This window comes from Pseudoliparis swirei, chromosome 9, assembly GCF_029220125.1.
Source record: "Pseudoliparis swirei isolate HS2019 ecotype Mariana Trench chromosome 9, NWPU_hadal_v1, whole genome shotgun sequence".
Taxonomy (NCBI): Eukaryota; Metazoa; Chordata; class Actinopteri; order Perciformes; family Liparidae; genus Pseudoliparis; species Pseudoliparis swirei.
The window spans coordinates 18824758-18847411 of NC_079396.1; the positions used below are offsets into that span (position 1 = coordinate 18824758).

A 22654-nucleotide genomic window follows, 5' to 3' on the forward strand; every position below is an offset into this window, starting at 1 on the left:
GACCCACACACGCTTTTAGATCCATCTTTGTTTTATATAGCAGATTACTACATCCTAAGGCTTTGGTTGCAGAGAGAAAAATAAGATGCTGGGGTCTTGAAAGGGTTAACGGGAGGAGGCGCAGCAGCGGGCTGCTCCGCTGGGTGGAGTGAAGTTTAGATAATGTAATGTTACTACAACAAATTAACCAAGAGGACTTTGCATTATGGCGGTGTGAAAAGTATCCTTCCGCGAGAGTTAAGCGCATCTTTTCCAACACAAACTCCTCCAGGTCGCCGCCATAGAGACGTTTGTGAACCCTGAGCTGAGATGAGTGATGTGAGGGAAGAGTCGCTGCTGGATTATTTCTACTCCACCGGAGGCAGCTCAGGCAGAGTCAAAAACGCAGATATACTGAAGACGTTTAAGCCCTTTATTGGCCACAGTGACGTGCAGTTACGTGGTAAGTAGCGAGTCGTTGTCTCGTGGTTTCAATTCGATAACAAATATTAAACCGGAGTACAAAACATACAAAACGTTTGTGGGGGCGGGGGGCATATGGTAAAGTCGCGCGCCATCGGTCACTACTCGATCCTGTGAGATGGCACGAATGGTAATTCACCCCACCCCTCATATTCTTGGACGAGTAGGGTCGCATGTATTTAACGTTAAACGCAGCATTCAGCCCGCGTTGACAAACGGGGGTTTGAAGTTTAGGGGGGTTTGCATTAGTTCCTTTGGTTGTTCAGCAGACATCTGGTTCGCATTAAAAAACAACTCCAAACATCTACAGTTTCAGCAGGAATTGTGTCATTTCCTCCCCCAGGCCAGGTTCAGCTGCCTGGTAACCGAGCACAGGACCCATCACCAAACGCACCATTCTCACAGGCCGGTGTCTCCTCTGACACAGCTGTGGCTCCTTTGCTAAATGAGGCGGAGGTTCACGTTGTTGATTTTTTTCACGATTGTTAGAGATTACCTGAGCAGTCATACTATATTTAATGTGTGGCTCTCTGCTGTTCCCCTCCACCCTCCTACTGTACAGATGCGTATGCAACCGTTCTGAATCATTGCTAAACACCAACAGTTCTCTCATATTTGGCTTCTTTAGGACACATGTTTTAGGGTTACGTGTTAACACCCAGCTCTATCACAGCCATGGAATAATAACCTTGTCCTTCCCACTTCATTGCCTCACTATTTGACTTCTAAAAGAAGTAATAACCGAATTGTCCTGTTACAGATACAACGTTTAATTAAAAAGCAATGACATGCTGAATTTCTCAGCGAAAGCATAACGGAGTTTTGCAGTTACTTGTTATTTATTTGTTGTCCTTGTTTTTAGCTGTATGTCTGTTTCTGTTTAAGTAAACAGAGCAACGGAAAACAAATTCCTTGACTGTGTGCACATAGTTAGCCAATAAAGCTGATTCTGATATGTCCAATCACTTCACTTGGAGCTGCAATGGATAGTCAATTAATCAATAAGTTGATGGACAGACAATTGGCTGCTATTTTGTTAGTCTATTTTTTGTTTCGGGATTTTTTAAAGCAAACATTACTTGTTTTAATAGTTACAGGTTCTCAAATATGGGATTTTATGCTTTTCATTGTTTGTACAGTACATTTGGGGTTGTTGGACAACGGATACAAAAAACAAGACATCGGATGGTCATTTTGACTTATCTTATAAACCAACTCTATAATAAGAGATAATAAACAGCAGGTTATTAAAAAAATATTTTAATTTGCAATGCTAATGTTTGTACTATGGATGCACCGAAAATTATATTGATACCGATACTGATTTAAATAGCTGAATTGGGTAGCTTGACAATGGAGCTGATCTATTCATATCAATTCTATGTATACTAGTATTGACATTATATATGATATACTGGAATTGTATTTATTGTTTAGGTTGTGGCCTATTGGTAGCTGCATTGAAAAGGTTTACACTGGAATTTTAATTCCAGTTAATTCAAAAGATTCTTTTAACAAGTTGCTCATGCACAATTTATTATTTTATTTATATTTAACAATCATTCAATTTACATCAACACATTTGTTTCATTTAGTTTTTTATAAAGTTTGGAAAGCAATATTGAAGTCAAGCCTGATTTTGCCTTACACATTACAAATAATGATCAACAGTGAGGCAAACAGCCTCTTAATTACTGGGTTGTCAAATTTGGATGGGTTCCAATATTGTGCTTTACTGCTTATGAATGTAACTGTTTTATTTGTATCATTCATTTCCTCAAAATGCATGTCTGTTGAATAAGCTTGCATTAGATGGAGCTCGTTCAACTCAACACATGTCCCATTGCAGCCCTGAAAAGACAAAGCACACATCACTGACTAACGTCAAATAGCTTTGGCCCAGAAGACAAATAATGAGCTTGTAACGATTCTGTACTTTTACCTTTGCCAGCCGCCTGACATACAAACATATTTGAACCTCCCTGAATGATTATCCAAAGTGACCTTGCATTGCCGCTGCGAGTACCGTCCAGATGCTATGTCGGCGCCGCAGTTGTTGACAGAGGTTTAGAGAGCTGCCTTGATACTCGGCCATCTGACATGTCTGTCCAATTACAAAAGTGCTTCCCAGACATTTGAAGTCTGTCGGAGCATGTGGTTGCAGATGTCCAGGTCGTAATTGCGATGATAGTCTTTTAATCACATTTAAGTCCACATGCATGACTGGCTGTAGACCTCTAATGGGGTTGCCTTTTCATCAGATCGGAAAACTGGGGCATGGGTGGGAATGTGGCGGTGTCACGAGGGGGTGCGTGCACACGTGTGTGTGTGTGTGTGTGTGGTGCTTGTTTGTGCAGACCGTTGGCTAATAAATAACTGGCACGTATACTATGTTACGCACTTTGGTGTGCGAGGAATTCTTTTGTTGAGACAGATTTCCTGTTGTTGTTGAGCGTGAACGGCGCATCTTTCTCACTCCAAATGTTCTTTCCTTCCACATCAGGAAAAGGAAACACTTCAATTGTTCCCGAGCTGCATGCCCGTGTACACCTATGCATGAATGGAATACCTCCGCCTGGAAAATTCCTTGCTTGTGTAGCCGACACGGCTGCTTGATAATCTGCACAGTCAGCTCTTAATAACGGTCTGCTCACTGCTGTAAACAAAGGAAGATAGCTTTATCTGATGGTGTCTATCAGCTTGTCCACTCTAGTTTGGTTCGGCCCACGGGAAACATGTACTGGAGGTCTAAAGTAACTCAAGTTTTTGCCTTTGGGGATGCACTGTGATCTGTTTGGATCTTTGCTGGAGGGGGACCTCTTTCCTCTCCCGCTTGGCGTGCAGCGTTTGTCATTGAAGGAGCCGTTTCTTTACAACGTGAGCTGCATCTTGCTTGGTCAGCCAGACGTATACCGGAGAAAACCTCCCGTCTCATTCCTCTTACACAAATCAGAAGACTGTAACTGACCATGCACACATCTTTTGTAAACAGACACCATTACTGTCTACCCGTTGGATATACTTTATTGTAAATCAAACTTCATTAAAACTCTTTTTTTATTCCTATCTAATTCTGTCAGAGCTGAGTTGAGTTTGTGCAATTTATTTTTGCCGTTTTTGGAGTTTGTGTTTTACTGAATGCAAGAAATTAGAAGCTATATTTAGTTCTCAGTTTTTCATAACTCCATTTTTACCCCCTGCAGCTAAATACAGAGAGGAATTCAAGCTGATCATCGACCGAATCGCTGTGGTGAAGTCAGAGAATGTGAGTAAGCTATTACAATATGTTTACCTTTTGTGGAAAAAGCTCTGCTCCATGTCAACACTGTGGCATTAACAGGCAAATGTATCGCTGATATGAAAGCTTGTCGTTGCAGCTCAACCATCATGACTTAAAAAGGAGTTGTCCAATCGGTGTCTTTACAGAACTGTTTGTACTGACTGGTTTCCCCCAAGGGACAGCAGCTGCAGTTTTAATTTTCCTACAAACTATTTTTATGACGCATTTTTACATATCAACAAAGTTCATGAACAGTTGGTTCCACTGAAGGCCAGAATTAGTTCAACCGCATTTTATGTACCGAGTAAATAACCTGACTTTTGAGATCACATCTGTTGCTTCCTTTTCATTACAAAAGACAATCTATGAATATCCAAATATTGTTGTGTTTTCCAAGTTGTCATCATCATGTACCTACAAGGAATACATAAGAAAACACAGTGTAACCCACACGGCTGTGACTATCTTCCTACTTTTCAAAGGCAAATTGTGCTTATCATCACAGGGTGAAAAGTATCTCGTCCTAAAGAAGAAATATAGGCAAATGCTGCATGAGCGAGATGCCAAACATCCCTGGACAGACGGGGACGGACAGAGACGTTGGAGCCCAGGCCGAGCTCCGGCCACCGTTCAGTGGGACGCCACGACTTCTTCGCCTCACCAGAAGGAACAACAGCGTGAGCTGATGTCACGTGGAGAGCCCGACGCTGCTGCAGAGGTGAATTTAAATTCTGATCGCTATGTCAGTCTTTTCTATTTGGACAAGCTGGTATGAGATTAAGCAACAACTGCGGGTGCGAAAATACAAATTGCTGAATTTGCTATCGCCCCGGCCAGGACACAGTGTCTACTCTTTATGTCAATGACACATTTGTTTCTAAACAGGGCCATCTTTGTGAGTGTCCTCCGCCTTTTCTATCTATGTGTCAGTATTTAATGACGGTTTACACAGAGATGCACTGTGGAACAGAAAAAAGCTCCGTTACTCAAACGCAAATCGAAATTAGCTACTGTGAGAACAAAGGGAAGGTCAAAGGACTTATGTCTTTACATAAAAGGCAGAGCCTTTTGAAACTAATGCATGGAAGCACTTGACTGTTGTGAAAATAAACACTATGTGCCGGTTTAATGCACAAGAAGCCTCTGGAAGTACTTTTACATATTGTTCCTGCAATAAACGTTAGCATTTAATCATAGATTTGAACGATTAAATGTCTTTTATGCTATTGGTTTAATGTTCTTGCACATGACTTGCTCAAACAGGCACAGAAAACCCCCCATTATGTATCCACACCCAGATGGTGCAGGGAAGGGACAACAACAGAGCAAGCAATGTAGAGCTAATGCTGCCTGTTGCCCTCAGCCAGCACTCTAACTGCTACATGTTTGAGTTTATCGCCCATAATGTCTCCACTCCTGCAGACAGGAACAGCCTCCATGCAGCACGATGTTCTGCAACTTCCTGCCATCCCAACCCGGGAACCCTCGGCACAAAGCAACGGGGACGATGAGCTGGACAAAGATTCAGGGTCAAAGGTGACAATCTGGCTGATTGAGATGCAGTGCTGCTGATGACGAGTGGTATTTGAAGGACTACGTGAGAGTATCTGACGGATTTACAGCGGCATAAACAACCTTATTTGATCACTGTTTCACTGCCTTTTGGGAGTTTTATTCCAGACAGGATAAAGCTGTGAAACAGTATTTAGAACATCAGACAGGACCGATGTTGGCCGTACCGATGCCTGTAAACTAATATTGAAATTAGCATAATTTGATCAGTGCTTGATTACGTTATGTTTATATTTTAATTGTGACATAAATGGCTTTTTGGAGCTTTGTTTTTAATGGTACTGAAGCCATATACTTTACTAGTACATTGTTCATTTATTTAATATTGTTGTCCATATTCATAGTATTTATATCTTATCATGTCTCCAACTCATCTAAAACTTCATAACCTCTACTGCCACCTGTACTTCACCTGCACTTTACACATATCACATATCTATGTCACATCTGCACTATTATCTATATTTATATTACCATTTGCACATACTCTGCACTCTTCTGCTTTGCACTTCTGGTTAGATGCTAACTGCATTTCGTTTCACCAGTACTTGTACTTTGTGTAATGACAAAAAAGTTGAATCTAATCTAATTTAATCTAATCTAGTAACACTATTTTCATTGTTTTCTTCTTATTCAAACCTTTATGGGTTTGGAAATAAGGACTTTGTAGTATAGCTATACGCTCACTAGTTTGCTTCTTTTTGATTTACAGTTTTCATTATTAACCTCAACCTCAAAAACTATAAGATGAAAATAAATTGTAAATGTTGTTTTATTACATTTTAATGTTAATGCTCAGAGGAAGAGCACAGCTTGCAAAATGCAGTACAGTATATAATGTAATAAGTTCACTGAGGGAAAAACTGACTTCCGGGTCACTCTCGTGGTTCCTCTGCTCCCCACCAGGTGGTGCTAAGCAACTCACCTGCATTGGTAACCCACTGCAGTATGTGTTGAATGTGAGTGGGAGGAGGACCCAATGGGGGAGACTCTGCATTTAAATTAAGCTCTCTGTTATTATGTTAAGCAGCAACATGTTGAAACTCATTAGAAAGATACAAATCATTTGTGCCCATTAAAGAGATTGAGATTTATCCCAGAGAAAGATATGTGGCTCTCCTTGATGGCCGACACAATCGACAGATGAAATATGTGGAAGTGTGTTAATATAGCACCAGCAATCAGATTAAGTGTGTTTGCTTAAGGTATTAGTGACACCTTTGAACTTTGTATTTAGGACACCCAGTGTGTTGACAGTTGTTCCCCATTGAGAAGCTACCTGGCTGCTTTCACACACTATTCCTAATCACGACACCTGAGGCTGCAAGCTTTACTCTCATGTAATATCCTGCTCCCAAATGCAGGACGACCTAAACTCTGGTTCCTTTAAAGTTTGGTTTTAATCAGTTTGAATTACAATGGATTTAAACTAGAGCCCTGACATATCTGTATTGGGATGCATGCATAAATAAATTGCAGTGCATGAATACCAAAGATATTTAAGGAAGTTTTGAAATGGTTGTCTCAATTTCATGATGTAGTTTGTCCTCCAGAAAGAGAACAGAAGTCTATTTTTAGACTCAAACATAAAAAACTTTAGGATTCCTTATCCAAATGTTTATTTTATGCATTCATGTCGAAGAAAAATGTTTAACTGTTGCATTTAAATAAAAGAAAACCTGTTACCATGGGGATCCAAGGTAATTGACATGAATTTAAGCTATAGCTTCAGTCCCCTGCTAAGGAAGGACAACACTTTCCTTTCAGCCAGAGGGCGATTAGCATTTGAGATAAATTCATTTTGCTTATTGTCACTTGACTACAGTAATGTCGGACAGATGGTGGTCCGCCTGATTCTCTGTGGTGACATTCTGACTTTTCCTCTAGCACCACAATCAGGTTGAAATTCTTGGTTTTGCAATGAGGTTTCAGAACACAAATATGGCGAAATATATTTACTAATTGCTCCAAAAAAATTCCCATCCGAATCGACTATTATTTTCTCTGTTTTACGTTATCGGAAATGTAATATCTATGAGTTTTGGTCTGACAACACCTTGTAGAGATCAGCTTGAGCCACAGGAAATTGTGTATTTTCTGATAATTCAAAGACTTGACGAATAATTGAAAAAATAATCAACAGATGAATCACAAACCTAAATGTATGAAGAAGAAAAAAAGAGCTTATGAGCTCTTGTAGCTGATCAGTGTTCCCCTTCAGGCCCAATGTTGTTATAGTTATTAATGTTCTCCACCAAAAGTTTTTAAAAACAGCCACACCAGACTGGAATAGGCTGAAAAAATACAACACCTCCACTTTTCATGTTCAGTCCACTGACGTGTGGAAGTTTGTGAAAGAGACTTGAAAGGGCCGAGTGTTTTAACATCATGTCTCAGTTTGATCAGAGAACAAAAAGCAATCACGACGATGGAAAAGAAAGAAAGAAACCCTCTCAACTCTCGCATGAATCAGCCAAAGGGACACTTCTATAAACGGCTCGGTGGCTGTGTTCATTTTCTTCTTCTTCTTTCTCTTGAGACTAAAATAGTGACACAAACACATGGCCTGACTGTAGGCGTGTTGTTTTGTTTGGTTAATTGTTAATTGGATTGTTATTCATTACCCCTTATGTGTGAAACCGGCACCTTTGTCTCGCTGCCTCATTACCTCTCTGTCTGTCTCACACCCTTCGGTCACGTCTCGTCAGCTGGGAAACATCCCAGCAGTGTGACCAGTGCGTGAAAATGGATGTGTGTGTGTGTGTGTGTGTGTGTTTGTGTGTGTGTGCGCCCAGCGATGCATGATCTTGCTGTGTGACCATTTTGACTGATACAGCACAGTTAGCGTTTTGTCGCAGCTGAGTAATAGTCGTGTCTTTTTGTGTCTTTCAGTCCGAGTCGGAGCCAGACGAGGAGTGTACGGGCAGTATGGGCTCCGCTGCGGTCGCTGTGAGTCCTTTTCCTTCCTCTTCCCATGTCCTGATCACAAGGGGTTAGAGCAGTTATAAGCGATACATTTGATAGACGATCGTTAGGGTTTGGTCTTGGAAATGTCACCACTCTTTCCCTTTAAACCAATAACAGAAGTAGAAGCATAAACTGCTGAACTGTGTGCAACGTGATCATGGGTGTCTCCCACTGTGTCAGTTGGCTGTGACTCAGTCTTTTGTAGGAAATGGATTAGAGGTTTGTAGCTTAAGCACTATCAATAGAGCCCACAACAGGATGTGGACAGTAGGTTGTGTGTGTGTGTGTGTGTGTGTGTGTGTGTGCACACATCTGAGCTCTCCCTCCCCTCCCTGTGATATAGCTGGATCCTATAGAGAAGGAGTGGATCTACTCCGCTGCAGGTGCTCGAGTCCCTGACCTCTCCCATCTGCTCAGACAGGACCCCTCGCTGGCAAACAAGAAGGTAACGCCACCCTAAATGGACTCATACAGTTTGGGTCTGTTTTTGTATATATGTGTGGAGAGCCCATTCAAACCGTGCCTGTTGGGAACCGGCTGATCGCTTGGTTGCTCTTTAGCGAGCGACAGAGAGCGAGCTGCACTAATAAATGCGTCATGTACATCTCAAGATGTGGTCATTAATTCCTACTAAAGTGTATCCAATGCAACATTGTAAAACACAGCCTGTCCATGATGTGATCCTCGTCTCCACCCCCCCCCCCCCCCCAACCCAGTTCACAGACCGACCTCATGGCTCAACTTTAACCCACTGTACTAATTACAGGTGCAACAGGTGACTTTGACTGACATGTCAGGTTTGTTCACTTTCAGTTTAACCTCCAAACAAACTGATTTGGATAATCTGTCAAAGCTGTTGATGAATAAAGGCCATTTCTGGAGAATGACCAACATGCAACTCTGGACCTTCATCTGTATTTCAAAGCAGAGCAATCTGGGAATAAACTACACAAACGCTTCAAGTAAGAAAGAAGTCCCGGCACCAGGGGATAGCACTTTCCAATGATCCAGGAACTTATGGGGTGTACAGCTCCATGCACAAAATACAAAAGTACTCGGTGCCTCTAGTGCCACTGGCATTGTTCATGATGTTTATTGACATGAAACCGATAGTTGAAAAGTAAGGCCGATCCAAAGAATGTGAACAAGAGAGTAGAGGGAGCTAAACAACGAGTGAGCGAGGGACCTGCATTGAGAGGAGAAAGGGCTAAACAAGAGAAATAAAAACATTATTTGTATAAATTGTTTCACGGCTGTTACGGTCTAAACACTCAGATCGTTGGTCCAGTGGAGGGAGGAGCTTTCTGTCTCCTTACTATTTACAAATGTGTCACGCAAACAGTACGTACACAGAACAGCATGATGTGGAGTCTGTGTTTTTGTTTTATAATTTCATATGAACATTTATTTTGTTTGCACTTTTATTTGTCTTCAGTCTAATTTTCCTAATCTTCCCGTAAACAGGAATGTGCAACAGGGACCTTTAAGTTACTCCTTTGGTTCAATTATTTCTTTCCAGTCTTTTCCCAGATCTTAGCAATAACTTTGGGCATGATCAAAACTTTGCAAATAATAATCCTTTAATGTAAGACGAATAAAGTGATCAAACATGGAAGTAGACACATTTTTTAAATAAAAAAACCTTTCAAGTCGTTGGATACTTGGTTTCACTAATTTATGCTTTTGTGTCTTTTCTGTTTGCGGGTGGTCGACCAGGACTTTACCTCAGTGAGTATCTGATTCTTTGATCAAATAAATAGCTCCAGACTTAATGTGACATGTTGCATGTTGAGGTGTAGATGTAGTTATTAACAAATACTCTGTTCTTGCGTCTTTTCTTTTCATTTGGACACACTTTGGCTCTCGACACTGCGACGACAACCATCCTTCTCAGGGGGTAAGTTTCATTATAACACCTCCTGCAGCCTGTTGTCTCCGGCCTTCAAACTGACCATATTATTATCTCTACGTTTCTTGATCTTTCATCTGTGATCGGGTAGTTCAGAATGCACAATGACACTCACTGTCGGACTTGCTATGTTTTGCTTGTGTAACTTTCACATGCTCACTCTGCCGAGACTTTTCCCTTAATAGTATTCAGAGAACCCTGTGTTAAAACATCCAGATCATGCATTTCAAAGGTCCACTATCAAAAGGATTATGAAAGATAGCTTTTAGCTCCTGTGCCCCCCTGACAACCTAAATCCTCTTATTTGTCTCCCTGTGCGCTTAAGAGATTTGAGCTCATGTTTGTTGTCCCTCCCCTGTGTCACAGTTCTCACACTGTCCTGTGACCATGGCAGACCACCTTCTAAGAGCAGCTCTAAGCCTCTGCCATCCACACCCGGACAAGATAGCATGGCCGCCATTGAAGTGCAGGGAGATGTGGGGGGTGGGGATTAAGGAGAGACTTAATGCCCCACAAAGACTTCACCCACTTAAAGATAATCTGAAAGTAATAGAACAGGCTGGGATTAATTGTAGAACAATGCCGGTTGTGTCCCTGGGAAGGTGCTAAGTCCCCCTCAGGCCTCTTTGATGTTCCCTTTAGCCCTCAGCCTTTCCCTGTTCTGCGGAGGTGGATGCCTTTCCAGAGGTAACGCGCGGAGATGCCAAGAAGCACAAGACTCACACGAACCCGTCTTTAAAACCAGGAGTTAGAATTCAGATCAAATATAACGTCATGTCCTCGCTTTGCTCAACAGAAGTCGCGTTAAGTGTTTAAAAAACGAGGCTTTAAATCACATGTTTGGCCAGGACTGAAGGGATTACTCTCCATCCTGGGAGGACTTAAGCGTTTCCTGTTCTGACCAAATGTTTGTTGGGATCAGATGATCTCATAGAAAACGTGAAGTTGCTTAAAAGTGAAGCCAGGTCAGAAGCCCCTCGATCTCACCGAAGCCGAACACCGCCTCACTCCGAAGTCTAACGCTCTTTTCCTCTCCCGGCTCTCCTCGTGACGCGGGCCGCCGTTCCTGCTGTGACGAACTTCCTCTGCCGCACAGTTTGTAAGTACATCATTGGCCCATCACTCCTCTCTGCCGCTCCTTCACATCAAGTGTCAGGCCCACTGGCCATTGTGTCGCCTGGTGATGGGAGTCCTCTTTTGACCACCACTTCCCTCACTGGGGAGCGCGTGGCGGGGACGGGGACGTCCCTGAGTGATTGGACAGGCGGCCGCCCCAGTGGGCAGGAACAGAATCGAGGGGCGAAGGAAGAGAAGACGCTGCATCCTGTTCGGCCTCGTCCATCACTCCTGCTCACTGGGAGACCCGCCGAGCCGCCACTCAAGCAGCCGTTGGGCCCATCTGTCTTCAGATGTGACAGGGCACAGACAAAAGAGAGGGAGATACTTGAGCCAGACAGCATCCATCACAATCTGTCTCCCAGACGCCCGACACTCCGAGGCGCAGCTACCTATCGCTCCCTCGGTGGACACAAGCAGACATTTTTCTCTGGCCAGCTGTTGGACAGGCTTGTTGTGCTACGATTAGCACAATTAGCAGCGTAGCTTCGAAACACAAAAGGACCTGTGTGCTGTCCGAGCAGCGTGCTCGCGCCAGTTTGTGCCTCTGATGTATTCTCATCCCATTCAAAACTCACAGGGCTAAACATCTGTTTCTCTGCCAAATAAATGCCCGGTGATGTCGTTTCACAACGCATACAGCTGTTCTGAGGGTATTTACAGAATCCTCAAAGAGTTTTCTAACCTTGTGGATGAAAAGAATATTCTGTAAAAAGAGAAACACATTTAAAGCAGTTTCAGGAATGACTTTTTTGTACAATAGATGAACATTAAGAAAACACAACGATATAGACAAATATAACTCCAGTAAAAAACTAATTACATTTTGAATACATTAAACCAAGGACATATGTCCTTTTCCAGTTGGTATCTTTGTTTGGATTAGGGGGAAGAGACACAATTTGGGAAACAGGTTGAAATCATAATCTTTGAGTTTGAAGAGTCTGCGGATTTTGGAAATAGTTTGAGAACGTCTGTAAGTTTTGTTAAAAGAGTTTGTGTTCTTTAAAGATTGACAGTTTGTTTTTTCCCGGATGCTTCTATTATCTTAGACGAAGATAATGGAAATCCACGAGAGGCATAAGCTAGGGCTAACCATAAATTACAAAAACACCAGTTTTTGTTTCAGCACGCTGTGAAATCAAACAGCTTTGCTGTGAAAGTTATGATTGTTTTTACCAGCACATTTCATACTACTACGCAAGGGGCAGCGTTAAGGTCAGAGGCTGATTTAATGTAGTTTAGGAGACGGACTTTTCATTCAGGACATTATTTTTGAACACGGTGTGATTCTTTTTTCAAATTTCAAAAGATTTCAAAGGTTATGTATATTTACGTTTTGTTGATATTAACTTGTTCCAACTGTTTGGTAAAATTCTGTTTAACATACAGCCGTTCGGTTGTCCAGGCACACTTTACTTTTAAAGTTCAACATTGTTGCAATTGGATCAATATCTCTTGTCTCGACAACTTTTCAGTCGCCCACGGAAGTAGTTTTCGTCTCGTCCAATCAAGGACATAAGATAGAAAAGGTTGAGGTGATCAGGTTTTCATCCATCCACAGTTAATATCTCCTTCTGATTGTTCCTGTTTGATTCCCTGTGTGAAGGGTCAGACTCAGAAGGGCTGGATGTGTCTACTGAGCCAACATCTGCACCTACGCTCCGCTTTCACCTGTTGATAGCCCATAATTACGCTGCTTAAAGAGTGGAGGGGAAACTGTGGAGATCACAGTTCTGGTCCGACAGGTGGATGTGGTTTGCGTGTGTGTTTTCGCTGTGTGTCGTACACATACATGTGTCTATTATTTTCACATCTTTGCATGTGGACATGTGGGTGTCGTGTTGCGGGGGCCCGTGTTTTAGTCCCTGACGTGTGCTGACAGTCGTGCACTGATGTCTGGGTGGGTCTCCACTCAGCAGGTCACACTAACATCATCAATCTTCCCCCGGGTGACAGGCGGCTGGGCCCCCCCAACTGTGGGCACAGTGCTGTGTTGTTTTGTAATTAGGCTCTGTTAGATGGCAGGAAACCATCTCTCCATCCCTCCTTCTCACCATCCCTCCATCCGTCCACTCCCCTCTGTGCACAGCTGGCCTTCTGCCCTCACATGGCCAATAAGAAGCTGGCCCGCTCAGCTTAGACAACGTGTGATCATGCGAAAGCATTTACAGTGCCTGACAATAACAGTACAGAAGATTGTCGAGCAAGTGCATAATATGAACGACTCCTCTCTCCTCGTCGCACACAGACGGCTCTGCACTGGGCTGCCAAACATGGCAAAGAGGACATGGCCGCTCTGGTGGCTGACGCGGGTGCTGATGTCAACATCAAATCGGTGAGTGCATTTGTAATTATACATTTAGAAAATATACATATTGCAGGGTTCTTCATTTTTAGATCCTGATTTTAAACTGCCACTATGACTATTTAGTACACATGAATAAATCAGAGGGATTTGTGTAAGACGGAGAAGCCAAGATATCCTGACTTTTAGTCCCCAACATCGTCGAACCTAAACCCGAACCGTAAACCAAGTCTTCACCTTAAGTCCCCAAAATGGGACAATGGGGCTGGGCGATATGGAGGAAATAAAACATCACAATCTTTTAACCAAACACCTCAACGTCAATATTACGACAATCTTGTATGGTTGACAATTGGTGCTTTTATAAAATATTGACATAATGTTGAGTACCCCTTTACTTCAGGCCGCAATGAACTTTGCTTTTCCGTGCAACATCCCTGATTTCGTCATGGTATTCTTCTTTCTTGCAGCATGTGAGTATCCCGGCGTTTAATCGGGAAGTGATGGGCATGTGCAGTAAGTGGTTTGATTTGACCTTGAAACAAAGGGACGCCAACATGGCGGCTGGCTTCTTCTTCTGCGCCCTTCAGTGATGTCATGCTCCTAAAGGATCCAGCTGTGCAAATGTATCACAGCAGCTCGTGTTGTCGGGCTGCGGGAGTACTCCGCTAATAAATCATGTCATGTCATGTTAATTGTTTCCCAAAACAGTGCGTCTATTTACCAGCATGCACGGCGCTAGAACTATGCAATTTTCAGCAAATTACCAAGCAATTATGTTTTTATCATTATCTTATGTTTCCATAACCTTTGCTAATGTGTATATTTTGTTCCCACATTGTTTTCGTTGGCCGTGTTTGGGCATGGGAAACCCAAGGGGGTAGGTACTCAACCCTTTCAGCACTTTGCCACACCTGAACTCAACATAAAGCAAAAATGTCAATTCATTTAAACTCCTTTAATGTGTCAATAAGGGGTGTCTATCTAATCTGTCCAGGGTGTGTTTTGCATGCCCCAGCACATCAACACTGTCTCCAAAATGAGAACAATTATGAAGGTCATGATGCATGTTTTACTTTTGTTCTGCTCTTGTTTTTGGTCTGCAGGGATATACACCTTTACACATCGCAGCGTTACATGGTCATCGGCATATTCTAGAACTGCTCATCGTGACATATGGTAAAAACGTATACAGATCAAACACACAGTTGAAGAATTTAATTTGTATATCAACGAAAAAAAATATAACAACCTCAACTGGAAAATGGACTTGATTTACTGTGAAATGCATGATTTTTAAAGACGAGCACAGAAAATCTGTTTAAAAGTGACAATGAGTAGTTTTGTTTACCTGTGGATTATGAATTCTCTCTGAAAGCTTTAGGTTTAAGGTGTCAGTGAAGTAGCTACCTGCTGCCTTCCCAGATTATAGTCTCAGCTTTCAGAGATTACTTTTTTTTCTCATCAGGGGCCAAAGAAAACTTAAGGGACAACAGCGGCCATTTTGCCTGCCATTATCTGAACATCAAAGAACCAGAGGGTTCAGAAGAAGACTCCGACCTGCGTGAGTGACTTTCGCTGCTGAGCTACAATTAGTTTGAAGTGTTAGGTTTCTATAAATATGTCATAATGTTTTACTTTGATGGTTTAGTGTTTATTTATTATTTATTTTGTACTATGCTTCTCTATGTTTGGCCATATCCTGAAGCACCTGGTGACAAATATAAAGGGCAGCACTGCAGCATTTTGTTGAGAAAATGAGTCATGGGCTCTTATTTCTTCGTCATGAGAAATGTTCACTGTTAGATAAAGTCTTTCAATTGTTGTGTCTGTTACGACTGAATTACAAAATTTTAATTTGAATACATTTGTAAAACAAAGTAAAATGCTGTTTTTGTTTAAAAGAAAAGTTAGTCAGTTTCGGTCTTTTTTTTAAAACATCTTTTCTCTGCTAAAGTTAGAGGAAAAGAGCAGTACCACCAAATACAAGAAAAAGATTGATACCACTGTCATATCTATCTTTTGATGGCACCGCTATACTGCCAGCAGCTGGTTAGCTTAGCTTAGCATAAAGAATGGAGGCGGGTGGAAACGGCTCCCCTGGCTCTGCCAACAAAATCCATCTACCAACTTCTACCCCCATTAGTTATTTTACTGTCCCATATTGAACAAAAACATCTACAACCAGAAGTCACTGGGTTTGAAGCCATGCAGCTTCATGAGGCTACAGCCAGCCTCCGCTAGCGTTTCTAAAAAGACATTTATCCGTCATGTTTGAATGTTGTATCTCATAAGTTTAGTTTAAGCTTTCCCTAATCATGTTTTCTTTTGTTTCGTGGAATCTCAGCGTTTCAAGTCACTCAGGCCAGAGAACCGAACAGGAACAGGAAGTTGGCATCGTTGTTTCACTCCAAGAAAAAGTGGGGCTCAGCCGAGGAGCTGGCGCCGATCGAGGAGGAGAGGACGCCGTCGCATCAGCTCGTCCCTCCTCCATTCAGACCCAGAAAATTCTCCCGCTGAGAAAGAACAGACGACTCTGCCAGGTGTCCCACACTCACGCGTCCACTTAAACCTACATGCATATATATTGACACACGTGATGTTAACCTGTGTGTATATACAATGGGAGTGTAATGTGTATGTATTTGTTTTGCACACACATACATCAACACTTTAAACGCATACAAGGCATATATCGATACTTTAAGACACAATCACACCTCAACAGCTCATCCCAGTATACTGAATACATGTGCTTTGACATTACATATGAGGTGCTGAAGATGATGCTTTGCTTTTATGTGTACGCAGTATTTATGCTTCCCATAAAAGTATTTCTTGAAGTTTTTACATTTGAATGAATGTTGATAAATGTTACTTATGCCTTACAATTTCAAATGAACTCAGGCCACATCTATAAGCCCGCCTTTTGTTTGCGTTAAAGACTACAAGTAGACAATTTAACTGCGATGTTGTCCAGATGATCCAGATTCACTTTCACTCTGTGAGGATGATGAGGCTGCAGTTAAAATCTATTAAAATAAGCAGATTCATCTTTTCTTTTCTTTTTTTAAGGCGCACACTCTTTTGTATGTTTTGGTATTAAAAATCATTTGTACTTGCTTAACATTTTCTATAACATACCAGAAGTTATTTATTTTACTTAATTTGCAAAGAGACTATATTGTGAAAATTCTCATTTTGTATTGAGTTAATAATTCTAAAATCACAACTAAGGGGTCAACTAAGGGACAGAACCAAAGTTATTGGGAAGGGGGGGGGGGGGAACCTTCTTGGTTTAACCAGCATAAACCTCGACAGCATTTTTACTATTTTTTTGGACTTCAACAATACAATTAATCTGCAGGGGAAACTCATGAGAATAAAATATAAATCTGCTCTCAGAGTGGCCTTCTTCAAGCATAAGACAAATACACGACCCTCCCCCTTTTCTGACCCTCCTCCCTCCTCGTTGAACTGTCCCTTATGACAATGCAATTATTGATTGTGCAGCTCCAACAGCTGTGTTGCATTGCGAGTCACCAAGTGTGTGTGTTGTTGTGCTCTTTGTTTGTTTTTTCCAAGTAGCTTTTGAATGCAGCGCTGCATGGCAGCAACGCTATATTTATCCATGAATGAATGCCCCCGCAACAAAGCTAATGTTTTTTGTTATTAATTAATGAGCTATTTCAAGCTAGTTTCCAGTACATTTTCAAACTGTAAGACAGTAGCTTCTTGGAAGGAATCACATTAGTCTAAACAGTAACACTATGCTTTGAAAGATCTTTGGCAGTAAAGTGTTTGTTGCAATTTGTAGTCATGGGCTCCAAATAAAACAACCAGTGTGGTCTCTAGTTTCAGACATTGTTTTCTCTGTTGTAAAAGATGCTCGTTGTAACTATTTGTTCATACTTCAGTGCCATTGTCGTGTTTTTTTAAAGATAACATTTTATTATCTAGACTAGAAAAAAGAACTGCCTCCATTACATCTTTTGCACATTATTTTTATCATGAAGCTATTTTGATATTAAACTTTATTTGAGATCAAACAGTATATTTGTACTTTTGTTCCTCATTCACGCCGTTTTTGCGACTGCATTGTTCACTTTGAACACAGCTGAAAGTCATTGTGTTTCTAATAAATCAACTTCCAGAGAAGCAGAGAAGAAGAACAACTTGTGATAATGCTTTTCCGCCTTTCTTTCAATACAATAACCCTAGTTTTTTAAGCCGCCTTTGATCTCACTATAACTACCTGACTCTGTGGGCTACAGATGGAGTAAATATGGGGCCTGCTAACTCTCCATACGGCTTTAGACCTTAATTCCTGATGAGCTGAAAAGGGCAGCACTTGCTTCTGGGTCTTGGATATCAGACGACACAGAGGGGAACAGAGGCAAGTGGTTTTTGTGCTTCATTTTTGAAGCGAGGATGTTTGGGGGATAAGAGGGAGTTTCTGTAATAGATACTTATCTTACTGCCCTCAAGCCCCTCAAACAAAGTCCCCCTCTGAAGAGATTATAACCCAGGGAGGGCACATTAACTCTAATCCGATGCTTTGAGGCTTTGCACCCCCATACCACCCTCTGCCCCACTTATTTCCACCCTTCTGTTGTTGGGGGGCTACCTTGTATCTCGTGCTTGTATGAGTCGGGCCTGTGGCTACACACGAGGGTTGTGTGTGTGTGCATGTATGTGTGTGTCTGTGTGAGAGTAGGGGGGGGGCGGCGGAGTGACTGTTTCTATAGCACGCTGACTCTAATGAAAAGCATTGAGGGGTGCATAGTGCTGTGTAACTGATTCCTCTCTCTGAAGAGATTAGGCGCTACATTGTTGGTTCAGTTGCTCATTTCCATGAGAGCACAGCCTCCCACCAGCGGCTGCTTGGCTTTGTTATTTTGAGTTGGAAAACACAGAGCCCAATGTCCCGGGCTTCCTTGTTACCATTGTTTCACAAATAGGCCAAAATGTAGATGTCACGTCACAAATGCCCAATAACCTCATTAGCTGCTCTCTGTGAGGCCAAAGAGAGAAAATAATAGATGCATGAACTTCAGTTTGTTCATCTGTATGGAGACTCTGCGTACACTTTCGATAAAATGATTCGAGAAAACATTTGTTGCCCTGGAAATACAACAACGTTAAGAGATATCATGGATATCCCCCCTCTTAAAGAGATAACAGACGGATGCTGTAGGTGGAGAAACTGCTGCTCTTAAGTTCATAGGGATAATTTAAGTATCCCGTAGCTTTCATTTATACATGTAATAAATGGTTTATGACACCATAATGTAGTTATAAGCTGATATAAGTGTTTATTATTGTATTAGTAAACCATTATAACTGTGGCCACCTATAAGTGGAGGCTGGTGCATGAAAAGATATTGAATGACAGTCTTGTGAAACGGTGTTGTGATGTAAAATGTATCTAGACGTTGGAAATCTTTCCCTGGTCTGCATCCAACTACATTATAGTGTTTTATAAACTGTGAATTCATTGTTTGAATGATGCTTATAATTGCTAAACGGGAGGGCAGCGTTATTACTGAAGAATGAAATTGTAAGAAATATAAGCAATTATTTATAATGTCACCTTCTTCTACTCAGAAAGTCCAATGTGACCCAGGCAGGAAGAAAGGGCACCCCTACCATTCTTAAAATCTACATACAGCTCGCAACTGAGGTGTGGAAATAATGTTAGATATGTTAAAAACAATCCAGGAGTCACTCTCTGCCACTGCGACGGTGAGGAATAACCGGTACGGCTGCGTGAGCAGGAAGACGTGCAGAGAGCTCACCGGCTGATCTGGAACAACGAGCTCACTGGGCTCCGTCCAGCAAACTGGGCTCTATAGCCGCGGGGTCCTGGGGGCCCAGCACTCACCCACCAGGACCCCGATCCAGGGTGCATACGCAGCAGCAGCAGCAGCAGCAGCAGCAGCAGCAGCAGCAGCAGCTGTCACGCAGGTCATCACAACCGGACCAACGCCGCCTGTCACTCACCCAGCGGAGGGCCGTCAATCAGGCTGCACCCAGGAGGGAGCTGGGAGGCGGGCCGCGGCCCGGCCCCCAAACAAAGACATACTTACATTTGCAAGCGGTTTCAGCGCCACTACTATTTTGAAAGAATGATAGAGTGGTCCTGATAAGAGTAATGACAAAGGACAAAGAGTGGAGGGGGGTCTGGGGAAGAGGGGGTCAGAGAGTAAAGAGGTGGGAGAGCTTGATAACATTCACACTTTGCTTACATCTCTCCATTTGTGTTGGTGCCCCAGGAAAATCTCATTAGGGAGTTCTGGCTGGAGACTATTATGCATTTGTTGTCAATTGATTATCCATGCTTCTCACGATTTAAATATCTTTCTCGAAGTTTTGCTTTAAGTCTTTCTTTCGATTTGTATGTGGCTCTATTTACATTTTGTGTCAAAATATCTGAAAACGCTTCTTTTTTTCTTCTTCTGACGAATGAAACTCATTCTTTCATCTCCTCCGGCTCAGTTTCTATGAGTCTGTCTGTCAACTTTCTCCCCTTTCATATCTAGCGCAGTAAAAATAAACTAACAAGCATGAGGTGTGGAAGACTCTGCGGATTCTCTCTGGGCTTTTGTAGTCTTGTTCACACCTCGCCATGACTTATTCAGATTGCATGTTTCGTCCCTTTGTCGCCTCGCAGGTAGGGGATTGTCTGTAATTGAGGTCACACCTAAACCTTTTGTCCTGACCTGCTCATTAGCCCCTCGTACCGTCGTTCTGCGTTTTCATCCGAAGCCAGGGCCTTTCTTTGCAGAGAGTGATGTGGAATATGCACCGCATCTGTAGATAAAAGGAAGCTCCGCAGCACTATTTCAATACAGAGGAATGACTCTCTTATCACGGATGGAGATCATTTCATCCTCTTTGCTATCTTGTACTGTATCTCTTTGGGTCCTGAGAACAATCGTCGTCCATTTGGTCACTTCTCTCTCCTGCAAACGACCGACATCCTCACGGCAAACGGCGCAAATTCAACCTGTCAGAGCCAGACCAACACCTGCATTGTGGCGGAGCTGCCAAAAGAGGAAGAGAATGAAAAGGAGTTCTCCAAGAGGGACAAAGGCCCCTGAGCTGTTTGTGTTGTGAGATGTAGACTACTGAGGCCTCCTGCTCTTTGCACTCTCGCTGCACCATTGTGGCTCTTGTTCAAATTTACTTTAGGTCCAACCCAAATAAATTCCTTCTTTCCCTGCACCTTTACCACGGTGTAGTTTCATCATCATAGGCTATACTCTGAATCATGCAAACGCATATTACAAACACCTCTGATAGTGGGAGAAACAAAACAAGGTCAGCAATATAAACGATTATATTGATTATCAATTAATCTGCTATTTTTTTGAACAAATGTCAAACAATTGTTGAAAAAATGCCCAAATTACGTCTTCAAATGTTTTGTTTTGTCTGTGCCAAACCCAAAGATGTTCAGTTTATTATTATTATTATTTATTATTGTTTACAGCTAATCCTGCCATTTGAAAAGCTGGAACTTGCTAATGTGCAGGATTTATTTCACTGGTAATGCTTGACTTATTATTTAATTCAAAACAGTAGAATACTCTATAAATCGTTTTAGCATTTCTTCCAGTAATGCTCAGGAAAAGCACACAAAGGTATTGTCACTAATCGATTATCGTAATGTTTATTGCGATGCATGTCATTGTTTTGTGTTAAATGTAGTGTTCAGTGCAATCAGTTCAGAAGTTGGAGTGGTTTTGTTTTAAGAGCAAAACAGAAATGTTCACGTTTCTTCATATTAGTAAACAATATAATAATGTTTAATTGTAGAAATTGTACTTGCAGAACTTTAATTCTATTTTTTACAAAAGATTCACTTAATATTTACAATGTGTCATTGTATTTCACAACACTTCATCACAACCGAGAGATCTCTAAAATATGTTTTTGCAACATTAAAACCTTCATGAAGACTTTTTTGTAAAACCGTTGCATGATTTTCACCGAGCTGTAACTAATAAACTGACAACTGAGAGTAAATTCTTAGTAGGCGTACTTCTGCAACAAGGAAATCAATTCACCACAACATTGTTGAACTTTCCCCCCAGTACATTGGCAAGGTTATTCTTTTTAACCGTTTCAAATATTAATTTTTATGAAAGAACAATACCAACTGGTGTAACTTTTATAAAGTTTGACTCGTGCACATGCTCAGATTAGTTAAATATGTGTATGTGCACACTATATGCTCATGTGAGGCGTAAATATATTTTTTGGATTTTAATTCATAAGTCTGTAATTTACATGTACAAGCAGGTGTTATTAACAATGCCTTTCTTCAAAATAAGTCACAAAGTATAAGCGAGGCATGATGATGAAGAAAGGAGCAGTTCTCATATATCACACATATCAGCATATAGAAATGGACATATGTTATTGGAGTTTCATAGAAGGCAAATGCAAAAAAAACAACTTAGAAGCCAAGTGAAAAGTGTTATAGTTAATACAAACTGGAGGCAAACGCATGAGCCGGATGGAAGGTTACAACTCATATGAGCATTACAAATATATGTTAGGGTTTAGAGTAAAAATTGAAACAAAAACAGAAATAAAAATCTAAACAGAAAAAAGGCAATAATTAAAAAATGTATGTAAAGTGGCTTTAGGTGTCATTACTGCACCCTTTTTTCTAATTTTTATACTTTTCTCAGTATTGCCACCAGCACTATAGGCTTCTTAATATAGTTAATATAATAATACAAATGATGCAAGATAAAAGAGGCGAAGCTCCCTTGAACCCAAACACCGAGCTTAACTGTGGCTCTTTTGAAGGCCATGAGGAGGGGGGTGAGGGGGGCGACAACAGTGGAATAAGAAGTGTAATCTTCTCCTCTTATCTTCAACAACCCCCTCCACACACACACATACATTAGCATCTGTTATCTCATAATTATCATATACATTAGTCAACACCTGTTTTACTTAACCTCATTTAATTAGGCCCATTGAAACGCTGCGCTCCATTCAAAACAATGCCATCCGACATGAA

General features: G+C 41.6%; 1 protein-coding gene across 1 annotated transcript; it reads left to right on the plus strand.

Annotated features, from left to right (window-relative positions):
* Nucleotides 1-176: 176 nt before the first annotated feature.
* On the plus strand, nucleotides 177-17663 carry LOC130199657 (ankyrin repeat domain-containing protein SOWAHB). Its single transcript, XM_056423350.1, has 12 exons — nucleotides 177-442; nucleotides 3666-3727; nucleotides 4248-4460; nucleotides 5165-5278; nucleotides 8207-8263; nucleotides 8625-8726; nucleotides 9998-10009; nucleotides 11287-11289; nucleotides 13558-13650; nucleotides 14721-14793; nucleotides 15083-15178; nucleotides 15962-17663. Exons 1-12 carry the CDS (start codon nucleotides 310-312, stop codon nucleotides 16132-16134), a joined length of 1131 nt encoding a protein of 376 aa, XP_056279325.1. The 5' UTR covers nucleotides 177-309; the 3' UTR covers nucleotides 16135-17663.
* Nucleotides 17664-22654: the final 4991 nt, after the last annotated feature.